The sequence below is a fragment of the Podarcis erhardii genome (genome assembly GCF_964252035.2).
Source record: "Podarcis erhardii genome assembly, chromosome: 4".
Lineage (NCBI taxonomy): Eukaryota > Metazoa > Chordata > Lepidosauria > Squamata > Lacertidae > Podarcis > Podarcis erhardii.
The window spans coordinates 27,920,258-27,940,874 of record NC_138508.1 but is presented as its reverse complement, the minus strand read 5'-3'; the positions used below and the strand labels follow the sequence as shown (position 1 = coordinate 27,940,874).

The 20,617-nt window shown below is 43.2% G+C and overlaps 1 protein-coding gene across 3 annotated transcripts in view; it reads right to left on the bottom strand.

The window, feature by feature from the left end:
• MTUS2 (microtubule associated scaffold protein 2) overlaps nucleotides 1-20,617 on the bottom strand; it is a 305,328-nt gene that overhangs the window by 199,428 nt on the left and 85,283 nt on the right. For all 3 annotated transcript variants that reach the window (XM_081860085.1, XM_081860086.1, XM_081860084.1), the window contains one exon: nucleotides 231-2,799. In XM_081860085.1, coding sequence (XP_081716211.1) covers nucleotides 231-2,513 — 2,283 coding nt within the window. In that variant the 5' untranslated portion in view covers nucleotides 2,514-2,799. The remainder of the gene's footprint in view (nucleotides 1-230; nucleotides 2,800-20,617) is intronic.

Genomic DNA, 20,617 nt, shown 5'->3' with positions numbered 1-20,617 from the left:
TTCTCAGAACTTCCCAACCTCATTAGGGCAAGGCCTACTGGGAAGAGTTGCTGGGATCACTGGCCCTGTGCTGTTTTGGTTTCTTTGAATTAAGAGTTAACTTCACTGACACCGTGTTGTTCATCACTGACCTACATCTTACTCTAGCTCCTGACAGATGACCCCCATGTGTTTATGCACTTTGTGCTACAACCAGGTGCTACATACAAAAACCATCCTGTGTGCCTTACCTCTTGGATAAATTTTTCACCCATTTGACCAAAATGATGGCTTGGGGACTTAATGCCAGACACCACGAGTCCAGAACTGTAAATCCGAGGCTTCTGCAAGTCAGGTTTAAACTTGTCATAGAGAACGGTGCCTCCTTTAATATCTCCATCGCTCGAAGCCTTCTGCTCTGTGGCCATTGGCATGCTGCAAGGAGGTGCCACATAGGGTAATCCAGCTGGGGCAAATGCATGGTCAAGGTGGCTTATTGCCTGGGGATTTCTTCTGATGTAAGTGATGATCTTAGGCCTCACATGTTTGGGCTTGGGGATGTCTGGTTTTATCTCAGGCTTGTCTTCCAGCTTCTCTATGCCATTGCTCTCCCCATCGTCCTTGGCCAGATGGGAGCCCTTAGCATGGATGAGGATGGGTTTGGGGATGCCACTGTTACAGGGAGTCTTGTTAGGCACTTTAGGGGATAGGCTTAGCAACTGTGTGTCGTCAATGGGAGGTAGGACCGCAGAGGATGGCAGCTTGTCAACATGAAGTTTATAGAGATCCTTCAAGCCACTGCTTGATGCTGTGGTGTGATTACTTACATTCACAGCCGCCACAGGGCGCAAAGGCGTCGGGGCACATAAAAAGGTATCCGTTCTTCCTGATATTTTACAGCTCTCCGGAGTGTCGCTTGAAAGATTTCTCTTTAGAATGACCGTCTTCTTGCTCAGAACTGAAACACTTGTAGCATCTAAACCACAGCCCTGGATGTTAGAGCGATCATCTGACGCATTCTCTGCACTAAACACATTTGGTTGATCAGAGGTGAGCATCGCAACATCACTATTCCCTTTGACTAGTTTGCTTTCATTACTGCTTGGAGGTTTGCAGTCTGGCAGATTTGTGTTATGCATAAAAGGCATATGCCCACCAGCTGCTTGAATGCAACTTGCATCAGTATCATGTAGGTTTTTATTTCTTGTAGGTGTCAGCTTGCCACTGTGTTTGCTGTCACCAGCAAAAGGCGATGCAGAATCCTCTTCTTTTTCAGCTATACACTCACTCAGTTGGTTCATCGACCTGCTGTCACTAAGACTACCTCCCTTTCTTAAACCTGGGGAGTTATTACTATTACTTACCAGCCTGTCACTGGCAGAGTCAAAGTCCTCATTTAAATATGGATTCTCTCCTTTGCGACAAGCTTCCTGCAACTGATGTGATTTCTCCTTGTATACTTCAGACCCATAATCCTTTTTATTCTGCCCTGCAACGTTATTTTCCTCCATCTGATATCCGAGAAATTCAACCGGCGTATTCCTGTCAATTTTTTGCTGACACATACTCTTAGACTGAGAATACAGAGGGCTTTTCAACTCCGCCTTTCCTCTCTTATCACCCTGGTGATCTACTTGTGCTTCTGATCTGCTCCAAATTTCACTGGATTTTACAGTTAAATGTAGATCTATGTGAGCAGGGTGTGGTGTGCTTTGTTTGTTGAAATTTGCAAGGTTGTCCGCACCTGGTTGTGTTGCTGCAACATTTGTTTTCTTTGTTTCTGAGGTAGATGGTGGCTTAGAATAACGGACAATGTTTCCCTCGGAGGTGCTATCAGTTGGACGAAACACCACGCCTAAAAAGTGGTCTGTGGATGTTTTACGATATCTCTCGGTGTCTCCAATCAAATGGTGCGAGGTGTCAATGGAATCCAAGGATGCGGAAAGCAACCGCTTGCCTGATACACGACCTACAAATTCTTTCTCAAAAGCTTCCGTTTTAGCCATCAGTTTCCTTGATCTCCCCAAGGAAAGGCGCTTTATCCCTTCTGGCTCAATCCTTCTAGGTGCTCTCTCCTTTGAAACGTGCTGAATGAGATCAGCATCGCTTTTTGAAAGAACCACTGAAAAGGTCTCATTTGTATTCATCCTCAGATTGGACAAACTATGTCCCCGGCTAATAGGGAGTAGTTTTGAAGAGTCCTTCACCCCATCAGTCCTGTAATCCTTATGCAATTCCCTGCTGCTGGTGGAATGCAGCCTAAACTCTGATAGGCCAGTAGTAGTGCCCTGAAGTCTGTTCCTCTCTGAATCTAACTGTGTGTTATTTTCTGTCTCACCTGTATTCCGGCATCTAGTTTCTCTTGACAGATCATTTGTCCTTAATTCCCCTCCAGAGGTTCTAACCTCTGGTGTGATTTGGTTGGCATTCGTGTCTCCAACAGTCACCATACGTTCATTGTTATTCTTCATCTTGTTTCTGTTGTCCTGCAATAAATTGTAACATGACTTATTGGGAACCAGTGGGGCACTCATCTTCAAAATGCCAGTTCTCTCACTGCCCAAGTGAGAGGCAACTCTTCTCTAACCGTGTGGGCCACTGAGCATACTTCTCTTTGGGGGAGTCAAGGTACAAAACTGATCAATGGGGGGGGGGGGATCCTTTGCAGACTGCACAAGCCTCTTGTCAATCACATCCTTCGGATGTTTCAGTCATTATAGGGACAGAGTGTTGATCCAAGAATCCCCCACAAAAAGAGATGGGTTTTAAAAAATGCAAAAGACATCCATTAGGGTCCCTCTGAATGACAGTCCATAGAACCTGTCAGAGAGAGAGAAAGAAACAGTTAGCCTATATCACATAATAGAGATGCAACTCTATGTTTATAATTTTGGATCCAAAACAATTCAGACTGGTTTCTCTCCAAACCAGCTTCAATCTGAATTGAGAAAATTAATGAGGTAGATGTATTTTAAGTTGGTAATGGGGGGAGAGGGTTATTGGTCTGTGGTTTTTGTTCTTGCTGTTCTCATGTTTTGTGGCTTCTTATTGTATTTTTATGTTGCAAATCACCTTGAGATCTGCAGATGAAAGGCTGTATACAAATGAATATTAATACAGCAATAAGAAGGAGAAGGAGAAGAAGTACCCAGCCTTTGCAAACTGCTTTGAGACCTATTTGTAATGGCAAGTGGTATAAAGATATATTTCAAAACTTTGCAACTACATACAATCTTTATATGATCTTTATAGTGATGGGGCATAGCTCAATGCTAAACCACAAGTCTGGCATACAGGAGCTCCCAGATTCTGGCTCTCCAGTTTAAACGAAGCCAGGTGAGGTAAGCAAGGCAGATGCAACAGCAAAAATGCACAAGGCAACACAATAAGAATTGATGGAGGGAAGTGTGTTCTGCTCAGACAAGCTATTTCCTTTCATTACTTTCAATGACTTTTCTCATGTACGCTGATTCTGAGGTGCCAACATCAATTCAAGCACATTTAGGGGAAGACTAAAGGAAAAGGATTAGGCAACAGGGCCAGATGATCTGACTCAAAGCAAAACAGTGATGAATCCCAATTGTTGCTTAATTCTTCTTCACTTATCTCATAGAGTATTTCTGCAGTAACATTTGCTGGCAAAGAAGTGTTTAAAATGAAAATGGATCTCTAATCAGAAATGTGAAGGGGAGCATACTAAATCAACTCTTTTCTTCAGAAAAAAAAACACTTTTTAATGCCTCTTCAAACAGTAGTAAGACCCAGTGCAAGTTTGCAGTGTTAAACTAATAATTTATTACATGTCAAGGTATATTTTTGTCACTAGAGGTACAGCCGGCCTCCGAGACTGAGGCTGACACAGCAGCCACAACCATACCTGGATGGGGATAGTCTTGCTTTTGCTGAGCACACACACAAGTAACCTTCCATCTGAATTGCTGGAGTACATAATATCTTAGGCTGCCCTTGAAAATGGTCCAGAAACATCATTTAGTCCAGTAAAATGGTTAATTGGGGCTGTGAGATATGAACATACCATGCCAGCCCTTAATAATTTTCACCAGCTATGGATGAGTCAGAGACAAATCAAGAAAATAGAATTTTTTTGCTGTTCTGGCAAGGTATGCCAGTATTTAGAATGCCTGATGCCCGCTGAAGCTCAATACTGATGCTTGATTATGGAACTTTGGATCCTGGACCCTGTCCAGATAGGGGCACAGCTGAGCCACCGGGGTGCAGCTGATGGAAGGCACTCAGTACCACTAACCTCAAATGACAGCAAAGGATCCAGAAGGACCCTCAAGCTGTGTGCCCACTCCTCCAGAGGGAGTGTAACCCGTTCAAGAGCAGGCTACCTCCCATCCATCTGGACTTGGGAACTACCCACTGGCAGTGCCTCAGTCTTATCTGAATTGAGCTTAAGTTTGTTGGCTCTCATCCAGTCCATTACCAAGGAAAGGCAATGGTCCAACACATCCACTGCCTCAGCTGCAGATGTAAAGGAGAAGTAGAGCTGTGTGTCATCAGCATATTGCTGGCAATGTACCCCCAAACTCCAGATGACTATGGCACCTGAGGGATCACCTCTTCATTAGGACATTTTGACTGTTTGAGTCAAAGGTCAAGGTAGCACCGCCATTCCACGTACAGAAGCTGCTCAGACTGCCAGCTGACTCTTACTTCAATACTGGTGATGGGACAGTGTCCTCCTGAGAGCAGCTTAGGTCATGTGATCCATGCAGCTTTCTTTCACCAGTCCTGCTCTTCCCTATATTTATGCCTATCAGGCCTCAGAGATCATCTTTGGTTGTCCCACCACAGGAAGGCAACCTAGTGGTGACAAGTTAACAAGGTACCCAATTTACAGCATACTAACTGGTCCGTGATGCGGGTGGTGCTGTGGGTTAAATCACAGAGCCTAGGGCTTGCCGATCAGAAGGTCGGCGGTTCGAATCCCTGTGACAGGGTGAGCTCCCGTTGCTCAGTCCCAGCTCCTGCTAACCTAGAAGTTCGAAAGCACGTCAAAGTGCAAGTAGATAAATAGGTACCGCTCCAGCAGGAAGGTAAACGGCGTTTCCGTGCGCTGCTCTGGTTCGCCAAAGTGGCTTAGTTATGCTGGCCACATGACCCGGAAGCTGGACGCTGGCTCCCTCGGCCAATAAAGAGAGATGAGCGCTGCAACCCCAGAGTCGTCCGCGACTGGACTAATGGGCAGGGGTACCTTTACCTAACTGGTCCGTGAACAAAAGAAGCATCGTAAAACTTTCTTTAGGCTTCTTCTCCTTGCATCTTCTTAGTACCTTACCTATTGTATGCTACTCACAAACACTAAAACATTGCTGAAAACTAGACACCCAAAGCTATCTTGCAGTTGCGTAGTATAGCTTTATCTGATTTTTCAAAAGCATTGAAGTAACCATTGTAAACAATGTATTTAGGGAATTATGATAATGTGGCATCTATTATTGACTGTACAAACATGTATACTCTAGATAAGGCATGCCACAACAACTGTGCTGGAAAACTGCTATCTAGTTGACTCAGGGCTGATTCAATGCTTTACGTGCTGAATGAGTTTGCAGGTGCTTGTCTCCCAGTCAATATCCATAACGTTCACTGACATAAGTCTTTCATTTCCGGTGCTGCTCGTGATGATGTTGCAGAGACTCTAACCAATGCAGTTTGAAAAGGCTGACTCAACCCAGGTAAATACAGTTCAAGGATCCTGGCTTTGAGCTGAAAATGACTTAATATTGTGAGCCTTTCCTCCCTGTGGGACAAAAATGGATCGTGTGAGTAGCCCTAGCTGCCAAAGGACAGATTTTGCAAAAGGGAATGGAATCCTCTTGGTCATACAGTGAGCATAGGACATGCCCACAATATGCCAATATAAAATAAGTATGTATTCTGAGATTTAGCATAGAATTTGGACTCCATACATCAGGAGCCGCCAACGTTTTGGGGTCACTAGACACTTTTGGAATTTTGAGGCAGTGCTATGGACACTATTCACAAAATGGCTACGACGAAGGGTGTGGCACGACACAAAATGGCTGCCACATCTAAAAGGGCGGGGAGAGGATCACGAAAAGGTATGGGCATGTCCCCTGCCCCCACCCCCAACTCAGTCCTCCTATCAATGGAAAAAGGTGCCTACATCACCCAGCATTGCACTCACTCATTCATGGAGAGAAATTCTTCGTACCTCTCCTTTGTTCAGAATGGAAAGGAGAGATAGCGTTCAGTCCTAGCATCCAGGAAAATGTGGATATGTCTGAAAGGGCATGTTTGTTGTAAGAGATGTTGAGCCCATGCAAGCAGGAACTGAACTGAAAAAGAGCCTCTCATGCATTGTGGATTTTTGAGGAGTATACATTGAGACCTTTTACAGGCACCAAATCTCAATGCATGTTATAAAAATAACCCAAGCCAACACAAACACCCTCTTTTTATTTTCTTCTTTCTCTTCCCTTCTTCCTGCTAGGAAGGAAGAAGGGGCAATGATCAAATCAACATTAGTGCAAACCATGCCAAAAAAACAGCAAATGCATCAACAGTCATTGGATTCCAAACAAGTTCCGCTTTTGCTCAGTAGCAACCCAGTGGAATGCAGAGAAAACGCTACACAATAGGCGGGGAAACACAGTTAAGTGTTTCCCAACATAGCCATTTAACTTCTATATCATTGATAATTCTGTTTCATATCATGCTCTGTATATCAATAAACCAAGTGATTTATTTCAGCTACGTTTAGTCATCTGTGGTTTTTTCTTTCATGCGAGCTTCACTCCCTACTCTACTGGGTTGCAACTGAGCAAAACTGAACCTTGATTGGACCTGAGTGAATGTTGGCACATTGACTGTTTTTGAGCACAGTATGCACTAACATTGATTCAATCACCAGATTAACACAAGCTGTATCTGATCTATTTCTCCCAGTTCCTCCATTCCACTGCATGTCAAGTTTTTCCAGAAGTTTCCCCCAAATTCAGAAGAAGCTGCTTTGGTCAAGAAGGGGCAGGGAATTCTCATTATGTGATCACAAGCACTGGGCACGGAATACAACCCAATAACAATGGAGCAAAATGTGATAATTTTGTGCTCAGATCTAGCAACCCAAATGTGAGCTTATGCCACTGATAACATTTTTTTAAAGGAACAGGGCTTTCATTACCATAATGTAGGCAAAGGAGGTTGGATATGAATATTTTTCTAAGGCAAATAACTAAGAACACATTGCTATAAAGGAAGAAACACATACGCCGGATGTTACTAGCGGTGGAGGGCATTTTATGTGTTCCTGAAATCTTGTAAATTCTTCTATCCAGGGTTTTAATTACTTCCTCTGTAGTACATGTATATCTAATCGTGTTTGAGCTTTCATCTTCTTTCCTTCCCACCTTACTTTGTGGTGTTGTATTCCCAGGACAAGTAATGGAGAAGTCTTTTATCTTAACCCTTGGGAAAATTATAGAGACTGAACTTGAGGTAATATAAAGCCTATCTCCTGTCATGCAAGCTTAGCTTTCAAAATAGCAAGAACAACTTTAGCTGGAGTTAAGAGCTCATTGGAAACATATTGCCTTTGCACCACAGAGGCTACTCTGTCCAGAATGTGTCTTGCACTACATTTTGCACTGACCCTGTGTATCTGCAGCCATTTCTTCAGTGTTAGTCACTTATATGTGTCAAGGCAGTACTTAAAAATATAGGGTGAAATCCATTGGTGCCTGTTCTCCAGGAACTGATTTATTTCCATCCCCCTACAATCCTCCTGCACCCCCAAAATTTGCTTTGGAGGGCTGGAGAATCCTCTGGAGAAGATTTCATGTTGGGAGATGCCTGGCGAGAGGGGGAGCAGAAATCCATTGCATGAGTAGACGTCTGCTTCCACTAAGTTATGCAACTCTGTGCAACTAAATTACACATGGTATGGAGAAAGGGAAGTTTTTCAATCCAAGGCTATCGGATGTCAGGGACTGAGCAGAGGAGGAATGGTGGAGACCGCCTCCCCAACTTGACCCTTCCAGGGAAGAGGAAGAGGAAGACAGTATAGATTTATAACAGGGGTATGAGGGAGGTCGCAGCTCAGAGGCAAATGAGGGGGAAAGTTGGGGAATCATGGGAGAACCAGAACAACACCCGGCTGACACAATGTCATTAGAAAGCATTCCAGACCCTCCACCTCCCAGAACCCAGCAAGCCTTAAAAGTAGGAGAGCAAAGTGCTCAAAGACAGAGGGCACATAGCAGCACCCAAAGAGGAGAGTATGAGAATGACAAATGAAGTGGGAGAGATGGGGGTGTGGAGATTCATTCAGGAAAACGCCATTATCCAGGAGGCTGGGTTCTATAACCTCTCTCTGTAAAGGACAGTAAGAAACTTTTCCTTGTCTTTATTCTTTCCTGGGCAACCAGGCAGGAGCCACTGACAGCATCCTGAAATCCAATGCAGCTCAATGTTGGAAATTATTGAAGCAATGAAAGGAAGTTCTTTTTCACACAGCTACACATAGTTGAACTATAGAATTTGCTCTTGCAATATTCAGTGATGATCACCGGGTTCAAAGAATTGTAGAATTGGAACGGACCATAAGGGTCATCTAGTCCAGTCCTCTGCAATGCAGGAATCTTTCCCCTAGCATGGGGCTTGAACCCACAACCCTGAAATTAAGAGCCTTATTCTCTACTGACTGAGCTATCCAGCATCTGTTGCCTTTAAGCACTCTCTCTTTCATTGAAATATATAGCACTTTGGAGGTCCTGTGCTTTGAGAGGATTGTTATCTATTCGTAATTTATTTTAAATATCTTTACCCCACCTCTTTTGCAGCTTAAGGTAGCTCACACTGTATTTAAACCTAACAATAAAATGCTGAGCCCAAATAAAACCCCATCAATCCCCAAACAGGAGACCTAAAATCATTTCAAATTGCAGTTGAATAATGTGAATGTCCTTCATTGCTAAATGTGCAATATTATTCCTTCTCAGGATCAATCTTTATTAACCACGCATTCTGGGTATACTCTCATCTTATGCATCATTTGCATATATAACAATTTATCATGTTTCCAACTCCTCATATTACAAAAAGACAAAAAAAAATTACACCTTTCAGCTGCAATTACAGCAATCAGTGGTAATATTTTGTACAGAACTCTTACATTGTTTAGAGGTTCTTCCTTGGGCGGGTGGGGAACGCAATGGTAATCTGTACAAATGTTCAAAACGCCATGTTCTTTCCTTTATGAGAGTTTTCCTATTTCTAAATCATGCTTTCCAAATAGTATTTTTCATACGCATTTAAGAAAGCATACACATTAATTATACAGTGCAATGCTTACAGGAAGAATACATGATAAACACATAGCACGCAGGCAGAGCAATCCTAAGTATAGGAAGCCGGCGGAATTCATGTTGTTTCTAATTAAGCTGGTGTAAATTAATACCTCCCAGTGTTTCCCAAACTTGGGTCTCCAGCTGTTGTTGAACTACAACTCCCATCATCCTTGACCTGCTGGCTAGGGATGATAGGCATTGTAGTCCAACAACAGCTGGAGACCCAAGATTGAGAAACACTACAAATTCTGCTCTGGGGTGAGCCTACTGCCTGCTGACTCTGCTCAAGTCTGGCAGAAGGAAAACAGGTCTTTAAAATAGAGTTTGACTTCCACAACACCCTTTTGTCAGTGCAAGTTTGGGCGGGTTGACAAGTCACATGACTGAGACGAAAGAGGGTTGGAATAGGTGTAAATTATGGGAGTTATGTTCATGTATTCCCATACTAAGTCAGGATGAAGGAGTTATACTAGCATAATCCCAATTGAGTCTCAGTTCAGCTGGTCCACCCATTCCAAACTCACTCATCCTGGCAGATCTTGGGTTTGGATTGCATTGTAAATTATTTATGATAATCAAATATAACATCAGCCACACTCATGCTTTGCCTATCCATTCCTTGCCTTGCCTTCGTTCCTATTACTTGCTCATAGGGCGGCTACTTAGGCATTAAACTAAGTGACAAGAATACTGTATCCATCTTATGTGACCTAAATACCCAATTCAAGGATTTAGAACTGGAGAAGGAGAGACACAAGTACCGAGATGGGATTAGTGGCATAGTGTTACAATTCATCCAGGCGCATTCCAAGTCCATGCAAATAAATGGAGGTTTGCCCATTGGCTGAAAGAGGATGTAGAATGCAAACTTTAAAAAATAATCTCGTTAGCATGCGATAACTATTTTCAGCACTCTGACCAGAGCAAGGTACCATAAATTCCTACCAAGCTGCCATCAAATTACTCTCAAGTATTTTGAAATGGCATTAAGTAAATTGTATGTATAGTACAAAAGTAAGAATATTATGAGGAACCTTAGGAAAATGTATAATTACTCAGGCAAGAACAATGATCATAAAGATTTAGCATTATTGCATATTTCAGTGCACTTCACATACTTTATATCAGTGATCTCGATGAAAACTAGAGGTACCAAGTTGCCCCCAAGATTGAGGGGGCCAGGTGCACATCATGCATGTGTGATGTCATGCACATGACACGTGTGCGACATCATGTGCATCATGCATCATGTGTGTGTGATGGCAAACCTGTGTGTCGTCACACTGTTGGGAGGAGGACCCTAGCACTGTGCCATGTTCAACCTCTTCCGCCCCCTCAACATTGAGGGGACCTGGCCTCCTTCCAACAAATATTGAGGAAGCCAAAGACGTCATGCCTGACAACAACTTTATAATGGCTAGTACAAATGCATGCATGCATGCACACACACACACACACACACACACACACACACACACCCCCCAGTTAGTGGTGCTTCCCCAAGGCTACCTAATGAGTTCAGGTCTTCAGTGAGACGTGAACTGGGGACTTCTCAGTCCACCCTCTTGGCCACAACGCAACACCAGCTGTCTGCCAAATTCCTTCTCACTTCTTGCTAGGCCTCCTTTCCACTCATTAATTAATCCCACTCAGAGATGTTGTTGTCGGGCAGTGCTATGCCATTAAGTGAAACTACCAGCGCAACAGACTGTAAACTCCTTGCCATACAAAGCTACCTTTGTTATGTTGTGATGGTAAACACGTCTGCTTGCATTCACCATGGCCTCCAGAGAGACATGTCCTCTACCTAACCTTGTTGGCATCAGAACTTTCTAGATGAGCCAACCAATGCACTGCCAAAAAGAAAAAAATATTTTTTACATAACATGTCTGATCTGTTTAGCAGTTAGAGATTAAGGGTGTAATCATTTAACTTACTGTCTCCACTGTTCTGACACAGCCTTGTCAATTACAGAGCTTAACATCTTTCGAGCAGGCATTTATGAATCAAGAGGGTCAAAAAAAGCCATTGCTCATCAGCCAGTCTTATCTTTTAGAACTTTTAGAACCAGAAGCGTTATCTTCATGTCAGAAACCCCTGCCCCCCTCCCCCACCAAAAAGGAAACAGAAACCCAACTCTTCCCTTTTCTGCAAATTGAATTCATTATTATATGGTAATTTTTTTCAAGAACAAAGAAGACAAATGCAAATGAATAGAAGAGTCAGCACGGAATGGCTGTGATCTCAAGAAACATTTCACATATTCCCCAAGCAACTGTTCTGAAAATTCTTTTATTATTCTGTGATGGGACACAAGTCAGAGATAATATCTTTGCAGCTCAGCAATGGAATTTGTTGAAAAGTACTGTAGGCTGTATTCAACTTAGTTACAGTTGAGTTATTGAAACTGATGGACTAAGTTATTCATGTCCATTAATTTCAGTGAGTCTACTCTGAGTAAGAGTGCCGTTGGAGAAAACCTTCCATATTCACAAGGCAATACACCCTCGTTACGTGACCATCAGCAGTTGCCAGGGCTGGAATTAGGAATCCACATCTCTGTGCACAGCTGCTCATGTGATCAGTGACAAAGACTGTAGGTTAGAGCAGTGTTTTCCGACTGGGGGCCACATGGCCCCTGGGGGCCCCAGGATATTTCAAGGGGGCCCCAGGTGAAAATTACATAAATGGGGGGGCAAGGCTAGGGAGCCACAGAGGGAAGTGAGAACAAATGGAGGGAAATCGTTTTTTTAAAAAAAATCCTGCTTGGCTGGCTATCTGCTTGGCCAATCACAAGCAGGTAAGGGGGAGACCCACCAGTCTTTAGTAAGACTCTCCCTGCTTATTAAACCCTGTTGCCTCTTCAGCTTCCAGCACCTTCTCCTCCCAGTCTTCTCCCTCTTCTCCCTTTAACCACTCATTGTCATCCCACCACCAGTCCCCAAACTCTGAGCCTTCTTCTCTTTGGGGTTCCTTGGCTGGTTCCTCCCGCCATTCCTCTGCATCCAACCAGTCCATGGCAGTCTGCAATCTAACCAAGTGGGACAGTGCTGGCTATGGAACTTGGTCCAAGTCCCTACAAGGCCAAGGACTCAGTGAGCGGTTTGTGCCTCTTCTTTCCCAAAGTACCTGTTTGCTCTCCTTCCATTTCCAGCTCTCCACAATCTTCAATAGAGCAGATCTTTATTTTGTCAAAAGTATAATATAGGTTACTGGTGGTCAGCTTCTCTGTGTGAATGTCCCATTTTTACACTAAGTTAGGCAGGGCATCTGTTTTAACAGAGAAGAAAACTGCAGGAGTTTGCTATACCTGACTGCTTTGTAGAAACCTTAGGTATCGAAAGACCTTGAAGTAGCAACAACCAGCCAAGATCAAAAGAAATGCATTGCCAATACTTTAAGAATAAGGCTGTCATACTAAGCACAGTTACTAGCAAGTCCCATTGAATCCACTTTAGGTTCAGGCTGTTGTCCTGTTCAAGAGTTATGTGAAATGTCTGAAGCCTTAAGCTAGAAAGGAACACATAGGTGCACATACAAGCCCTGGCCTCAAGATCCACTTCTGATCTTTGCCCCCTTGAGTGTAAAGACCTGAACTGGAATTTTAAGTCTGATCAGCTGAACAAGCTTAAAATAATTGTGAAAAGGAACCCTGATAAGACAGGGTTCCCAGTTGTAGGGAAGTTACCAAGGTTGCTTCCAAACAAGACTTAGAGAGGGGTGGAAGCATAGCTGTCAACTTACAGATTTGAAAATAAGGGACCAGCAGCCTCGAAAATAAGGGATCAGCAGCCAAAATAAGGGATTTTTCGGGCACAGGTATGTTCAACTTCTGAGCCCCTCTGAGCCAAAGGCAGAAAGCCCAGGCAACAGCCAAACGAAGCCTCATCAATAAGGGACAGCAGCGGGACATGGCGCTGGGATAAGGGACTGTCCCACCAAATAAGGGATGCTTGACAGCTATGGGCGGAAGGCAGGGAGCCTCAGTCCTGGCAACTGCTCCATAGGGCAAGACCTACTGGGTTGCTGAGACCGCTAGGCTGATCTGTATCTTTTTGTTTCCCTGTATAAAGAGTTAACTTCACTGGCACCGGTGAGTTGTTGCCTTTACTACTGGCCTTAGCTTGACTGCAGCCCTGAAGGCAGCCACACAAACTCCTGCACTTATCAGCTGAGCGGTAGAAATACTGTGTGACATGCAGGGAGGTTCCAGGTTCAATCTCTGGCATCTCCAGATAGAGGTAGAAGAGGATCCCCTGGAGAGCCAGTGCCAGTCAGGGCAGAAAATGCTGAGCTAACTGAGACAGACCAATGGTCTGGTTCAGTACAAGGCAGCTTCTTGTGTTCCTTCAGGTTGTTAAACAGGTTGTTAAATTCTGAAAAGGAGCCAAGCCATTGGCAGTATGTAAAACAGTATCTGAAGATCCTAGCTCTAGATATGGAAAGACATCCTCAGAGACGTGTGTCAAGTGTGTGATCTAAAAATGTTGTACACAGATGGTGATGTCATGGCAGCACGCCAGGACACAGCATCACAGCCATCACAATTAATTTTTTTCTCCCTAACAGCACTGCACCCCACAAATGCACTGTGCCACAGAGAACCCGTCAATGGTATTAATCTCTGGGAAATAATTAGCCCCTGAAAAATCCTTCCATGCCATTTCACCAGATGGCCAGAGGAGACAGTCAGCTAAAATCATGCTGGTTCAGCACCTAAAGAAATGTCAGATAGCTATGATTTGTGCTGTCCTGTGCAAATAGGTAACGCAAAGCTTTAAATGTGCTGTATGGCACTTTGGGCAACAAAATTCCTTACTGTGTGGTTTTTGTTTCTCGTATTACTCTTAATTCAGACCGTGGGGCTGTTAGTTTTGCTTTCATTCCAACAACAGATCTTCAGGGGAAAGCACCACATTTGGTGGACTGTGAGGTTCAGATGTTCTGGACTGGCTACCTCTTTAAAAAAGAACCTTAACAAAAACAAACCCAGGAACAATGTGTTGCTTGGAAGCTGACAATCTTGAAGCTGAATTGGCTTTCTTTAGCTTCTTGCAGCAGTGTAGTGATAATTTTTGAGGGGCATCATTACGTATAGCCCCCATAGCCATGACCCCCCCCCCAGCCACAGGTCCACTGCCATGCCCTCAATGAGAACCCATAAATGCTGGCAGATGTGTAAATACATTTTACTACAAAAAAATGAGGAAGAAGGGCTTGTCTTCTCAGGAGGAGTCCTGTGGCACCCTCAAGACTAAACTGTTTGCAGCATGACTGCAATCCTCTGAATAATTACCTGGAACCAAGATTTGCTGAACTTAGTGGTGTATGAATTTTGATTGCACAGGTTCAACTTCCCAAGCACCCTGAGCTTTAAACAAAGACTTTTCAACCAGCTGAAATGCAGCATAAAGCTCCAGAGTTAGAAATGCAAACAATCTGGCAAAGAAATGCCGTGATTTAAACAGTCTGAAGCAGAAACCCAGTCAAAGAAAAGGCGCCGAGAGCCTCTTGACCACAATTGCCAGAGCAAGGAGGGCCTGTCAGGCTGATGCTCCTGCAGATGACGTAATTACTGCTGCTCTGAAAAAAAAGCTCTGTAGCTGTCCACTCCTGTAACACCACGATGAGTGCATACACTAGGGGTGCCATATTCCCAATAGTGAAAATCAGGACAAAGTTTTTGAGCTTTGTAGCTTGGGCGGGGGGGGGGGGGGGGTTGGAAAAAATCTGCCCAGACGCCATTCTGCCCAGACGTGAGCAATTCCAGGAAGTGTCCTGGATGCATGGCAGTCCTGAAGTACACAGAATATTTTTAAAGCATATGGCTTTCCCCAAGGAATCCTAGGTGCTAGTTTGTCAAGGGTGCTAGGAGTCATAGCTTTGTACAGTTGCCAGGATTCTTTAGATGAAGTGATGTGCTTTAAATGTATTGTGTGCCTGCAGCCCTTCTTGCCCCGGGGGGCGGGGTGGCATTTATTATTTTATCCGTGAAGCCAACATGCTTTTCAGAAGCTGACCAGAAGATCTCTCCCCAACTTCCCTTTCTTTACCTCATTCCACGGTGATCTTATGCCCTTGCCTTATTCATGCAAGTATAACTAACAAAGCAAAGACAAAGACTAACAAAGCTGAGCATATGGCGTTTGTCATGGCCCTCCATCCTGCAAAAAGCGGGACTGGGGATTCTGGAACATTAGCACAGTTATGTGGCTAATCCACCAGGGAGTCTCCTTCTGACTGTGGGAGAGGAACAGAATGGCAAACAGCACTGTTTGAAGCTCAAGCTGTGACACACTTTCTGTTTCAAACCCACACCCCCTCCTGCAATCACGGCATCTGGCCTATAATTTGGCATTACAGGTCTTTCAACCAGGTGGACATTATTTCAGATTTAACAATGCCCAGCGATTATTTTTGCAGCAATTTCAGAACTCTATTAGGCAAAGAGGGTTATGTTGTAATCAACCATAACAAAGCTGTAGCAAAGTAACCAAAAGCAACTCGCCGCAGGCAGAATCCAATCACCTTTTCTGGGTTTTGTTATCTTTTTATCATCTTTCTATTCAAAAGCACACGCCTGCACCATCACTGTGGCTAACAATACGACACAGAGGGGTTTCTATGCTGACCAAGACAAAGAATGCTCACTTTGGGGATGAGCCTTGTGCGCATTTACCAGGTAAACAAGGAATGCGGGGAGCCCGTTTTAAATGTGCATACATTTCCACAAAGCAATTGGTCTAAATTTGTGGTCCTGCCACTCATCACGGCATGTGGGGAGGGGGACAAAACCACACCGCGTTTGCTCAGCATGTTTCATATACTGCAAGTCTTTGCTGGTTTTCTAGGTACGTTATTAGCATTTGTCCATTAGTCTACTGCGCCCAGAATAACTCCATGGGAATAAGGGAGTTCAGGCTGTCAGCTAGGGGGCTTCACTGTGACAATGCTGATCCCTGCTAATTTGGTTCCCCAAATGAAATGCAAAGAAGTTTAAAGTGTGCGCCTGTGATCCTCCTATGCATACTTATGTGGAAGAGTCCCACACAAACCAGTATCAACAATTTCCATGGTCCAGTTAAGCATGCAATTAAGGTGACCAATGATGTCAGTTCTGTCAACACCAATTCTCTGCTTCATTATGAGAGACAAGGCTGATTCCACTGCCTTCTATCCTGGCCCCTCTATTAGAGGCAGTAATACACTTCTGAGTACCAGTTTCTGGAAACGGCGGGAGGGGAGAATGCTCTTGTGCTCAGGTCCTGCTTCTCACAGGCATCCCCCCAATGCCTCACTGTGAGAACAGGAAGCAGAAGGGCCATTGCTGCTTACTGGGATATTGAGGGGGAAGGTTGAGGTGGTGGCAAGTTTTAGACAGTAGGAATCCAGATTGGCTCTGTTGGCAGCCCCAACCTCACTGCCACCTTGCCACTCAAACTCTACATCAGAGGTAGCAATTCTGCTGCCAGGAGGTTATTGCTGCAGCTCCATCCCACCAAGTGAGGTTTCCTTGATCCCCATCTCCTGCTTGTGGGATTCCCATTGGCACCTGGTTGGCCACTGCATGAAACTTGATGCTGGGCTAGATAGGTGTTTTGTCCAATCATCTTATACACCTAATATGTTTTTGCTCCTATGATTGCTGGTCCAGTAGAAAATGCATGCCAGGAAGCCTGATTGTGTACATGTTGTTCTAGCTCAAGGTAAGCAACTTGTGACCCTCAGCTAAATTTCAGATCTCCTTCAGTCTAATTTGACATGGGACAAGTGAGCAGGAGGGGTGACAGAAAGGAGAAAGTGGGGTTCACCATGCAGATTCGTCTCCTGCCCTGCCTACCACTGTTATATATCCCTCAACAGATCATGGAAAAGCCAAGCTGTATTAGAGAGATAATACATTGGATGATAATGTAAGAAATAATCATTTTGTAATCACCTCCACTGCTCTTACCCCCCACCCCCAGCATGACACTTTTGACTTACTGTTTTTTTGAGCAATCCACATTCACTTTCTTATTTACAATCAAGGAAATGTGGACAACTATCACACTTGACATGTAGCCAAAAAAAAAGTTAATGCAAAGGTTCATTTTATAATAAATAACGAATAATCACTGCTTTGTAAATCCTAGATTCTGGTTTGGAGGATGACGCATTGTATTCTGAAAAACTAAGCTTTTAAATTAGTAAAATCAATATAGCTAATTCCTAGCCACCTTGCCTGGAGAGATAACTTTAAAATGGTACGAGGGGTATTCCCTTTCACATTTTGCGGTCTAGGTAGGTCTTAATAGTCCTAATGAGCTTATTTTTGGCTGGTTCAGAAAAGGGCTCATGCAATCGCTTTATCACATCACATCACACAACACAATCCAAATTTACTATCAGTGTCCGTGGTTTAAGTCACAACAGGCTACTCTGCAGTGGTGAGATCAATATGCACGATGGAGCAATTACATGGCCCTGTCATTAAACATAGCACATATCTATTCCTTCTTACAATACCAATCTAGTTGTGCAAATCAACCCTCGGAAGCAGAATTAATTAGATTATTTGGGCAGGATCCAGAAAAGGTTAAACATTTGTAAAATCCATTGACTTCAAGGCATAAAATGCTTTGAAAACGCTTTAGCATAAAATGCTAAAAGTGCTTTCCTTTGCCTGAATCGTACCTTTTGCAAATGTATTTAATTTACACAAAGTATTCAGATTGCAAAAATCTAGCTTTCTTTGATTTATAATTTACATCCCCCCTTGCCCCACTGGAGAATATACCTTTAATATTTTGTATTGCAGTATTACGCGAAGACTCCACATGTGTTCTTAAAGACAATGATTTATGTTGTATACCTTTAAAGCATATATGAAGCACATTTGCCCCCTCAAAGAATTCTGGGCCCTGTGGTTTACCCCTCAGACAATTACAATTCTCAGCGACCTTTAACAAACTACAGGGCCCAGAATTCTCAGAGCTAGAAAAATATAGCGTGTATGCAACCTTACAGTATTATGCAGAACACAGAGATACATTAGTGCATCTATCGTAAAACAATTTTCTTTCCCCTGTTATTATAATTTCCTGCCGTACAATTTCTGAACTCCCTACAGCAATAATCATTCTTGCAGCTGACAAGGCCTGGGGAGTGTATTAATGGTATCAAACTACTTAATGCATTTAATCAGTCCAGTGAAGCAGGACCAACATGTTGGTGTCATTTGCCAGTTTTACTGTAAGGACATGCTGTACCAGAAATAGGCACCAAGAGCAATAGGCAATTGTCTGTGTTGACCTTAGGGATGAGCTACAATTACTGGAGGCCTCTGATTGCTCTGTTCCTGGATTCAAGCCTAAACAAAGAGCCCAAACAGAGACAGATGAATAGTCTAGAGAAACAGTTTTGTATCAGCCTAAGGATACACAGAATTTCAGACTCTAATCTCTGTGCTACATAAACCTGCAGAACCTGTACTTTTCAAACACTGGCCTAGTTCAAATGTAATGGGAAACGGTAGTGAGTCAGCAAACCAGGATATCCAAACGTGATTTGAGCCTGGTTTGTTTTAATTAACAATAGTAAGAACAAAGCAGAGTTCCCCAAACTTGGATACTACAGAGAACTGTGGGTAGTTATAAAGCAAAAGCTTCTGATAGCCTCCTTTCATTTAATTTATTTAAAAAGTGATATCCCACTGTCTACTATGTAGGTCTCAAAGAAGCTTACAATGATAAGATATACAATATACAAAATTGAAAACATAAATTAAGCCTCCACAATTTAAAACCTAAAGATTTTTTATAAACTTTTTTTTAAAGCATATGAGGCCATGCTTTAGCATTAGTCTTTAACTGGAGCAGTGTCTCAATAGGCTAGGGCTGGATCTACAATAAAACGCTAAGAAAAATAAAACATTACATAGCTCTCAATGCAAATTTCCATTGACTGCTGTGCAGCGCCCCCGCTGTCACATTTTTATAAGACATTTATAACGTTATACCTCACCAGTATATATTAGTCCCTAGGATAATTTCAGTATCAATTAGTCCCTAGGTCAAGTTCAGAACAAATTCCTCACTTAAAAAGCAGTGATGTGCAACAAATCCCAGTGACCTGCACCATACTGTAGTTCTGTTCCCCTTTAGATAAACAAACAGCCTCTGAAATCTACACATTTAATGAATGTGATCTTAGATAAAGGGACAAAGATGACTGGGAAAGAACTCTGGTTTACACAGCACATTTAAAGCACATGGCTTCTCCTAAAGAATGCTGGGAACTGTAGTTTGTGTAGAGTGTCTGGAATGCAGCTCTGTTGGGGATAAACTACAATACCCAAGATTCTTTGGGAGGAAGCAATGTGCCCTAAATGTATGGTGTAGATGTGACCTCTATCCAAGACCCAAGATGAAGACTAGAGAGGGAGGTGAGGAGCTGCTTTCACTATTGCAAAGCAATTGTAATATTTATTACTAGAATTCTCATTATAGTTCTTTAAACAAAAGGAACCCAAGGGGCACTCTTGATTCAGCAGAATCATCCTCTAAATTGAGAATGGCAGCTTGAAAATAAGTGGGCACTTTGTTCCATTTCAGCTGATGAAAGCAATGATCATTTTGTTTCCTTAAGACACACTGATGCTTTCAGCAGAAATATATAAAAACTTTAAGCTGTATAATGACAGTATCGCTGATTAGCAAGGGACTGATGCAGAAATGAGCAGCAGAAAATAAACTGAAAAGCGGTCATAAAGGGGTCAGCTGTTGCTTATTTATTCAGTTATACTTTGCTTACTGTAGGGTTTTAGTGGTAAGAAATCAGCTTTACAATGAACTGCTTTTATAAGCAGATAGCAAAATTGAAATTGATCTTCCAAACTCAAATGCAGATACGGATCATGGGTGCGTAAACAGTGCAGGCCATCCATTAGGGCAAATGGGGCACTGCCCAACCATTCTCAATGTACCCTCAGCCTTGGTACCATGAGCAATGAGTGAGATGGTTCCACTCACATTCTTGTGCAATCCTTACATTATAAAAGATTTCAGAGGACAGTGGAAATCTCTCCTTTCTTATTAGACACCCATGAGGTTCAGTGTGTAGGTGACCATTGCAGATATTTTAAGAACATAAAAAGAGCCCTGCTAGGTGAGAGCAAAAGGGCTGTAAGGTCCATTTACTCACAGTGGCCAATCAACTGCTCGTGGGGCTGGCCTTCAAGCAATAGCTCACAGCCTCTGATCCTAGAAGTAGGTAGCATGTAGCCACCGTGACTATTTTTTCCTGCCCAATCTATAAC